Source organism: Fistularia commersonii, chromosome 9 (genome assembly GCF_037954325.1).
Source record: "Fistularia commersonii isolate RoL2024-O1a breed Wild chromosome 9, RoL_Fcom_v1.0, whole genome shotgun sequence".
NCBI classification, from domain to species: Eukaryota; Metazoa; Chordata; class Actinopteri; order Syngnathiformes; family Fistulariidae; genus Fistularia; species Fistularia commersonii.
The window spans coordinates 13,568,668-13,577,927 of NC_141292.1; the positions used below are offsets into that span (position 1 = coordinate 13,568,668).

At 41.3% G+C, this 9,260-nt stretch overlaps 2 protein-coding genes across 3 annotated transcripts in view; one reads left to right on the forward strand and one right to left on the reverse strand.

Annotated features, from left to right (window-relative positions):
- Nucleotides 1-1,903, reverse strand: part of cwc27 (CWC27 spliceosome associated cyclophilin) — a 37,572-nt gene extending 35,669 nt beyond the window's left edge. Inside the window, exons 1-5 of the mRNA XM_086152606.1 lie at nucleotides 1,692-1,903; nucleotides 923-1,019; nucleotides 694-806; nucleotides 461-604; nucleotides 9-107 (exon numbers count right to left, since the gene is read on the reverse strand). Of these exons, the coding sequence (XP_086008732.1) occupies nucleotides 9-107; nucleotides 461-604; nucleotides 694-806; nucleotides 923-1,019; nucleotides 1,692-1,733 (495 nt within the window). The 5' untranslated portion in view covers nucleotides 1,734-1,903. The remainder of the gene's footprint in view (nucleotides 1-8; nucleotides 108-460; nucleotides 605-693; nucleotides 807-922; nucleotides 1,020-1,691) is intronic.
- A 303-nt stretch (nucleotides 1,904-2,206) lies between these two features.
- ppwd1 (peptidylprolyl isomerase domain and WD repeat containing 1) lies at nucleotides 2,207-8,050 on the forward strand. Of its 2 annotated transcripts, none has more exons than XM_086153103.1 (11): nucleotides 2,207-2,506; nucleotides 3,079-3,181; nucleotides 3,763-3,830; nucleotides 4,227-4,347; nucleotides 4,421-4,868; nucleotides 5,134-5,324; nucleotides 5,605-5,794; nucleotides 5,873-6,054; nucleotides 6,948-7,029; nucleotides 7,560-7,742; nucleotides 7,873-8,050. In XM_086153103.1, exons 1-11 carry the CDS (start codon nucleotides 2,380-2,382, stop codon nucleotides 8,014-8,016), a joined length of 1,839 nt encoding a protein of 612 aa, XP_086009229.1. In that variant the 5' UTR covers nucleotides 2,207-2,379; the 3' UTR covers nucleotides 8,017-8,050. The 2 variants fall into 2 exon arrangements, with proteins under 2 accessions (XP_086009229.1, XP_086009228.1); XM_086153102.1 differs by having other exon boundaries at nucleotides 2,209-2,506; nucleotides 3,763-3,866.
- The last annotated feature ends 1,210 nt before the right edge of the window (nucleotides 8,051-9,260 follow it).

Consider the following 9,260-nt stretch of genomic DNA (forward strand, 5'->3'; position numbering starts at 1 on the left):
ATATATACCTCTGCAGTCCGTATCTTGTGGGGGTTCAGAGGTCTTTCATTCTGGTCACATGCAACTTCCGCTAACCGGAGCATGTTGTAGACAGTGTCTCCGGTCACCTGAGGGAACAAGAGTTGGAGGGAAAACAACACAAAGTTCCATTATGTTCTCCAGATATTTTACAGTGAGACTCAGTATTTGCATGAATTAACAAAACAGCATACTTCTGCAGGAGAAGTTGTGTAAATCATTTCAAATCATGCTTCATACAATGAGACAAAAACAGGGAACATAAAAAAATTAGTCTATCTTTACTTTTCAAGATGCACAACGGCTTGAGAGGCAGAGCAATAAGTAACTGCTGGTGAAGTGTTCTAGATGCACAGCTGATATGTCAACATTGGTGCCAAAAAACAACAACAAACAACAGATGCGAAACGTGCGTGCTTGGCCGAGGTCCTTTCGGGGTTACCTTGCCGAATATGGTGTGTTTATTGTTGAGTTCGTCTGCTCGACCCAATGTGAAGAAAAACTGACTGCCGTTGTCATGTGGCCCGGCGTTAGCCATGGCAACCAGACCTCTCCGATTGAAGCGCAGCCTGGAGTGAAATTCGTCCTGAAAGTAAGTGGTCAGTGTTTCAGTGCCAGTTTCTTTTTACTAAATGTGTCACTGCTTTTAATAATTCTGGTAGATTAAAAATGAACCTTGAAGACCCGGCCGTAGATGGACTCTCCGCCTTCTCCTGTTCCAGTGGGATCTCCACCTTGAATGATGAAGTCTGGCACCACCCGGTGGAATATGGTCCCATCGTAGTAACCTCAAAGACAGAAACATGGAGAGACAATAAGGTAATGTCTTTTTCCTTACCTGATATTTAACTTCAATTCTTAAGACAATCGCAACCGTGAAATTATATGGTACCATATGAACTACCTTCCATGGACAGTTGCACAAAGTTCCTGCATGCTTTAGGCGCCTCCTTGGACCACAACTCGATATCAATGTCACCTGCTGAGGTCTTCAACAGGACCTGGGGAAACAAGGCCCAAATTTGTTTCTGATTCAGCAGCTGAGGAACTTTCCCAATACCAGCCTTTTTTCTCTATATTTATATACACATTCACACTTTTATGACGATAGAAAAATATGATCATTATACATATTCATATCATAAAGGCATGTAGTCAGGTTTGACACCTCAATAGTATCAAACCTACTGAATGACTTGTAAAAGTGAAGCTTAAGCTGATACATACATAGCATTTACTATAACTACATCTGCATTCCAAAGGCAGTCTTTAAAATACCCTCTCAATTCTCAGGAAATCCTCATCTAATTTTGAGAACACAACAACGGACAGACAATTACTGTATTTTGTGCACATTCCTCATTAAAACCGTGCTGGGGCCTTTTTTTTTAACAAAGAACAACAAATACAACGCTGTCAAAGTCAGAAATCCCTTAAATTAATTGGATATGTATGCACCTTGCACAAAATGTAGAATTTCAGAGGGTTTGTATATTATTTAGGTGCAAATGTAAAGTAATGGATTTTTTGACGCTCAGTGCCACATAGTGCGGTTTGTATTTATATATAACAGTTACAACTTGTAAACTAATGTAGCTGAACCGACCGGAAGCTCTTAATCCACAATCATATAGCATTAATTTGAAAACTACATTTCCACCAACCGCACTCACCTTGCCGTTGGTCGGCGGCTCTTGAATATAAATATTACTCATCTTCCCATCGAGGCTGCGTTTATCGTGAAAAGACGCGAATTTTTACGCACTCAGTCTCTAATATTCCTTACAAAACCATGAACCAAAATATAATATTACTAGGCTAGCTTGCTGCACGAGTGAGAACTCCCATACTTTTCTGTTGCACTAATTTGTTTACTATCTAGCACGGAGGGGGTTCAATACTAAGACGTTGCTTGTGGGGCATTTATTTGTTATTTTGCATGAACAAAAAACCCTTTGCCTTTCATACTATACAATTGGGTTTACTAAAATATATAATAATCAAACTACAAATTAGTTTGTGACAGTGTAACATTTGAGCATTTCATTTGGTCCCCCCTACAAGCGATCTTTGGTTTCACCCAAGTGTTCTTACAATGATTTACCCTCAAAAACAACTGAGTACATTAGTTCCTACACAACGAGTTCAGAAGAAAAAGTTAAGTAAATAATATCGTCTGCGTGGAACGTTATTAATGCTTGCCCTAATGGCTTTTCAGTACAGACGTTTAGATTGGTCAAATATTAAAATCAATTAGAGTCGAGATAAACAGAAAAATATTTTAAAAGCGTTAATACAATCATTTGGGGGCTCAAGGGGCCGACCGGAAGTTGTAAAGGACAACAAGGAAGTTCGGCAAAAATGGCGGCGACTGAAAACAATGTGGAGTTAAAGAGGAAAGCTGACGAAAGTCAGGATGGCGATGGAGAAGATGATGAATGGGTCGGGCCTATGCCAAGCGAGGCCACGCAGACCAAGAAACGAAGAGGTTTGTTGTTTTCTGTATTATCGATTGTTTGTTTTATTTCGCCAGTCTATGGCTCCTTCAAAGTAACGATGATAAATGCTAACAAAGCTAAGGCTAGTAGGATCCCTCAATGTTTTACTGGCACATGAGAATTAGCAATAGTGAACGTGAAAGCACAATTCTTTTTCAATATAATCTGCGGAGGCACTAATTAACCAACACAACACTATATGCAAAGTTGTTGCTTGGATGTGGTCGCCACAGCAAATCAACAGCCTCCGTCTAACCCTATTCTCTGTATCCTATTCTCTCACACCAACTAATTTTATGTCATCTGTTATTAAATCCTTAAATCCTCTCTCTGGTCTTCCTCTAGACCTCCTGCCTGGCAGTCCCAACCTCACCATCCTTCTACCAATAAATTCACAACCCAAAAATTGTAGCTGACTAGTTGGTGTTTTTAACATTATTGCACAAGCATGAGAGAACATAATGAAATGTTAGCAGTTTCCAGTGCAGGGTGTCTTAAACTTAACACAGTTATGTATATGGATGTTGCAAAATATAAAAATAAAATTATAATTTTCTTCCAGTTTTGCAGTACGAGCGTGTCTACCTGGACAACCTCCCGTCTGCCGCCATGTATGAGCGAAGCTACATGCACAGAGATGTTATTACACAGATCGTCTGTTCCAAGTGAGTGATCCCCGACCCATACATATATTGATTCCATGGTAAGAGGAGGCTGGGAGAGATGCAATAATCACAATTTGGTATGAGTTAAATGAGTCATTGACTTAAAATAAGCCAAAACTTTTTTACTGAGTAAGTCAAACTGTTCACAAGATCTTTAAACTACACTGAATAATTATTCATCGCCTATTTTGAGGCAATTCCTCACAACTACCAAATAATTGGTTTGCCCTTGCCACTCAATATTTAATTAATGGTAGGGCTTCAGTTTTCTTCTTTTATTATAATATATTGATATTATTTTATATATATATATATAAACGAGCTTCATGCCCCTAAAACGTTTATCCTCGTCACATCGGACCGATGAAATGACCGAGAAATTCTGAGGCCGTTCAATTCTGACAATGAAGAAGATGACTTTGACGGTTTTAGTGCATAGGAGGAAGCCCAAGATAGCGATCAGCTAGCTGGTGCGGCTTATATTGAGTTGCGCTCAATAGTCCGGAAATTACGGTATATATTTTTTTCAACATTCATGGCTGAGGACCACATTTCAATATGTGTGTTTTTGTCCATATCAGGACAGACTTCGTCATCACGGGCAGCCAGGATGGCCACGTTAAATTCTGGAAGAAAAAGGAGGAGGACGGTATAGAGTTTGTCAAACACTTTCGCAGTCATCTTGGTAGGTTTGGTTGAATACTGATGGTGCATTATGGTATATTTCATGTAGAAGCTCCAGAGGAGAGATGGTTGGCTTGGCTGTAAATTGTGTGGAAATATTCATGCTGATTTCTGGATGAGATTGACAACCTCCAAAAGTAGAAAAAAATACCAGAAGTACCAAAAGTACCAGAAGAATTATCTGAAAAATCTAAAAATATGTCCATCTCTTCGTTATAAAACTGCCACAAATAAAAATTTAAAAGTGAAAGAGAGAGTAAAATGCCATATTTTGTATCTGTGCTGAAATCAATGACTGTTTGAGTCTCCTCTTCTCCTGTTTCTATGTGTTCTGTTGACATCCTGGTACTGCTGCCTGCAGGTGTGATTGAGAGTATCGCGGTCAGCGCAGAAGGAGCCCTTCTCTGCTCTGTCGGAGATGACCAGGCCATGAAAGTGTTCGACGTTGTCAACTTTGACATGATCAACATGCTGAAGTTGGGGTGAGTTTCAGTGTAAAGAACACACATGGCGTTTTCAGTCTGAATCTGAAACATTTCCACTATTTCTCCGCAGATTCCATCCTGGTCAGAGTGAGTGGATCTACAACCCCGGTGACGCCATTTGCACCGTCGCTTGTTCAGAAAAGTCGTCTGGGAAGATCTTTGTGTATGACGGACGGGGGACCAACGAGCCCCTGCACGTGTTCGACAAGATGCACTTGTCGCCCCTCTCTCAGATCCGACTCAACCCAAAATTCCGAGTGATTGTCTCTGCTGACAAGGCTGGGATGCTGGAATACTGGACGGGCCTCCCGAATGAGTTCAAGTTCCCCAAGCACGTTCAGTGGGAATATAAAACAGACACGGACTTGTACGAATTCGCCAAACACAAGACATACCCCACCAGCCTGGCGTTCTCAACAGATGGTATGAAGATGGCCACCATCGCCTCGGACAGGAAAGTCAGGATCTTCCGCTTCCTGACTGGAAAGTTAATGAGGGTTTTTGATGAATCCTTAACAGTAAGTTCTAACAGCCACAAGAAGCGGTTGAAAAACCATTCCAATTTGTGCATTGTGAAGCTGAAAACCGATTTCTTAATTTGTGACCATATGGTGGTCCTGTGGGTGGAAACAAGATTGCTCTTCATAAAAGTAATCAAGGAGTTTCTTGAGATGATGGCAGAAAAAAAAACTCCAAAGTTCAATAGAAAATACCTGACTATATAATATTAAGATTATATTATTACAGTTTTTTCCAGTCTGTAATGCTCTGGTTACCTCTCAGATGTTCACAGAGCTGCAACAGATGCGGCAGCAGCTCCCTGACATGGAGTTCGGGAGGCGGATGGCAGTGGAACGAGAGCTAGAGAAGGTGGACGGAATCCGACTCACCAACATCATCTTCGATGAGACGGGACACTTTGTCTTGTATGGTACCATGCTGGGCATCAAGGTCATCAATGTGGAGACCAACAGGTGAGCTTTCCTGCATATGAAAACTACTGAAACACCAAAATGTTAACTGAACATATATATTCGTAAAAGATTTGGAATTCGGTGTAAAAAAAAAAAAAAAATCATTGTGACAAATACCTGAAATATTTTAAAATGTTTCTGAAAATGGAAAATTAGCCAAAAAAGATAGACCCTTTCAAAATAGCCAGATCATTTCTCTAAACATTAAGTTAACTTAAAACTCATGGCTTGAAAGAAATAGTCAAATAAGACATGACATTTGGTCTGTTTTCCCCTCCAGGTGTGTTCGCATCCTGGGAAAGCTGGAGAATATCCGGGTGGTGCAGCTCAGCCTGTTCCAGGGCGTGGCCAAGGCCATGAAGGTGGCGCCCACTGTGGAGATGAAGGCATCTGACAACCCAGCCTTACAGAACCAGGAGCCAGACCCCACCATCTTCTGCACCGCCTTCAAAAAGAACCGGTTCTACATGGTGAGCTGGTTGGACACACATATCACTTGCCATCTTCGACTTCATTATCCTCCTTCAACATCTCTCCGCTCTTCTTAGTTCACAAAGAGGGAGCCCGAGGACACAAAGAGTGCGGAGTCGGACAGAGACATCTTCAACGAGAAGCCATCCAAGGAGGAAGTTATGGCTGCCACACAGGCCGAAGGGCCTAAGAGGGTGTCAGACAGCGCCATCATCCACACCACCATGGGGGACGTTCACATCAAGCTCTTCCCTGTCGAGTGGGTGTCTAGCACGAACCCACCCCACCCCCCTTTACACCCATATCACCCGTCGACCCTTCCTACAATGTTACCTATTTCCTTCTTTCTGTGTCATAATATCCAGTACCTCCTGAGTATGTATTACAAGCTGACCTAAATCATCTTCTCCTTTCGGCTTTTCCCTTTGGGGGTCGCCACAGTGAATCAACCTTCTCCATCTAACCTTATCCTCTGTATCCTCCTCTCTCACACCAACTACCTTCATATCTTCTTTCACTACGTCCATAAATCTTTCTCTTTGGTCTTGCTCGAGACCTCCTGCCTGGCAGCTCCAATTCCAGAATCTGTCTACCAGTACATTCATTATCCCTCCTAAGTACATGACCGAACCATCTCAGTCTGGTCACTCCCAAAGAGAACCTTAGCATCTTCATCTCTGTGATTTCTAGCTCTACCTCCTGTCTTTTGGTCATTGTAACTGTTCTAGGCTATACAGCATCACTGGTTTCACCACTGTCCTGTACACCTTTCCTTTGATTCTGGCTGATAGTCTTCTATCGCATTGTACCCCTGACACTTTTCTCCAGCCATTCCAACCTGTTTGAACCCACCTCTTCACACTGTCCGTTGCTCTGGACTGTTGACCCAAAGGATCTGAAATCCTCCAACATCTTGATCTCTCCTCCCTGTAGCCTCACCGTTCCACCTGAGTTCTTCTCATTCACACACATATACTCTGTCTTGCTGGGACTAACTTTCATTCCTCTCCTTTCCAGTGCATACCTCCACCTCTAGATTTCCCCCCAACCTATTCCCTGCTCTCACTACAGATCACAATGTCATCTGCAAACAGTAATGTGTTTAAATTGTCGTGAACATCATTTAACATTAATATGTATTAACTGTTCCAGGTGTCCAAAGACTGTGGAGAACTTCTGTGTTCACAGCAGGAACGGCTACTACAATAACCATATTTTCCACCGAGTCATTAAGGTGTGTCTTATTTCTCTGACTTCATGTCTCTTTAATGATCAAATAATCTGGAAAGTTTGAGGGTATTTCAATATTTAAAATGAACGTTTCACCCAACGTTATTTGATGTTGACAGTAAGAGGGTAACATTACAAGATTGATGTCGATAATATAAGTCAAATATAATGGGGAAAACGCTCATATCTGTTATCCTTGTCATAATCTTCTTGTCGCAGCTAGACTTTATTTTCTTCATTTGAAGATGTTTCACTCCTCATTTGAGAGGCTTCTTCTGTTATAATAGCCTGTGGGGAGTGTCTGTATAATTGGAAACTCCCCACAGGCCATTAGAATTCATCAAGTGAAGAAAATAAAGTCCAGTCACCACAACAAGAACGTTTTGACAAGGATTAACCATGACCTGGATGAGTGAGAACCTCCATAGACATTTCGCTCATATCTATTTTTCTACCTTTTTTAAACCACTAACATATCTATAAAATGCTGGTGTTCAGACTTTGTGCCAACTTGTCTGTGTTCATCGTCGGCAGGGCTTCATGATTCAGACAGGAGACCCCACGGGGACAGGCATGGGGGGTGAGAGCATCTGGGGGGGCGAGTTTGAGGATGAGTTCCATGCCACGTTGCGACACGACCGTCCCTACACACTCAGCATGGCCAACGGTGGAGCCTGTACCAACGGGTCACAGTTCTTCATCACAGTGGTGCCTACGGTAAGTTACCAGTTCTGGAAGGGCTTTCACAATCTTGTTTTAACTCACACACAGGAAAAGGTTTCTGAAAACTTAAATTCTAAACAAAAAGGGGGATTGTAAATGGCATTATGTTACATCCCTCCTCCAGCCGTGGCTCGACAACAAGCACACGGTGTTCGGACGGTGCACCAAAGGGATGGAGGTGGTCCAAAGGATCTCCAACTCCAAAGTGAACCCCAAGACGGACAAACCGTATGAGGACATCAGCATCATTAACATCACTATCAAGTGACGGGGCGTCTCGCTTTTGTACAGCCATGTTTTAACTGATAGTATTAAAGAATTTTTCTTAATAAAGCTGCTACTGTGTTTTGTTCTACTGAGAAATAGTCCAATTTTTCAAAATAAAACTGATTATATTGACAGGCTAGGAAAACCTCTTGGGAATTTATGTTACGGATTGCGAAAAACAATGTTATTATCCAAGAAGAGAAAGGAATTGACCCTTATTAGAATCAGCAATCACTTCATTTCTTTTTCAGACTCACTTGCCTTTTCTTATTGGCAATTATTTGAGCTCTTTGTTTTTCACTCTTGGTGGCTACATGTTTCAGTGTTATATCTAAGTTTCTGAATTAACTTTGTTTTGAATTCAATTATTTTTTACCAATGAAGGCCGTATGAAAAAAGTAGTTTTAAAAGTAGCCAATACTATTTCTTTCTAATTGCAAAACTATTTGTAGAGCTTACGGCCTTTTTGCCTCATTTTAGGTAGTCTGTTACTAAGGTTTTGGATTACACATCAGTCAGTCAGTCAGTCGCACCGTTAAACATCAAACTACCATACTCTAGTTTCCTTCAAGTAAATATACTTGTATCTCTACCTTTACTCAGTATATGCCCAGAGGTTAAACTTGCCCCACAACCAATGGTCTCACCTCGAGTTCTCTGAGAAGATGGCTCTCTTGTGTTGGCCCATCCGTTTGTGCATATGTTGTTTTGTCTCTTCAGTATAGAGGTCTTCACAACTCTCACAGCACACCATATTCTCACACTGGTCACACCAGCAGCCTATTTATCACTTTCTTTTCTTTCCTATTCTGAGCTTGACTAAATTCTTTCATAGATAATAAAGTAAAATAAATTGCATTACAGTGGTCCTCACTCCTCTTCAAGTACTTACCCCATAGAGACAAAGCAGCAAATAAGCAGCCATTAGCTCAAATGGCGAAGACTAATCTTAGCTTAGCTACATAGCTAGTTAGCTTCCTAATCTACTGTAGATTTTCACTTACCTTGCTCCCAAATATAGCACTTAGCATTCCTGGAAGTGGCATCAGAACATAGTTTCCATGTTACTTTTACAGTATTTAATCTTTGAGGTATAAAGTTCTTAAATCATAACTTTCCTTTTGTCGTGCGGGCCTAGGGACAGGTGATTAAAACTTTCAGATTCAATTTCAATTCCAACCCACTTGGAATGTGACAGCTGGTCAAACATGTGTCCCTGAAAATAAAATCTTAATTTATTCCTAA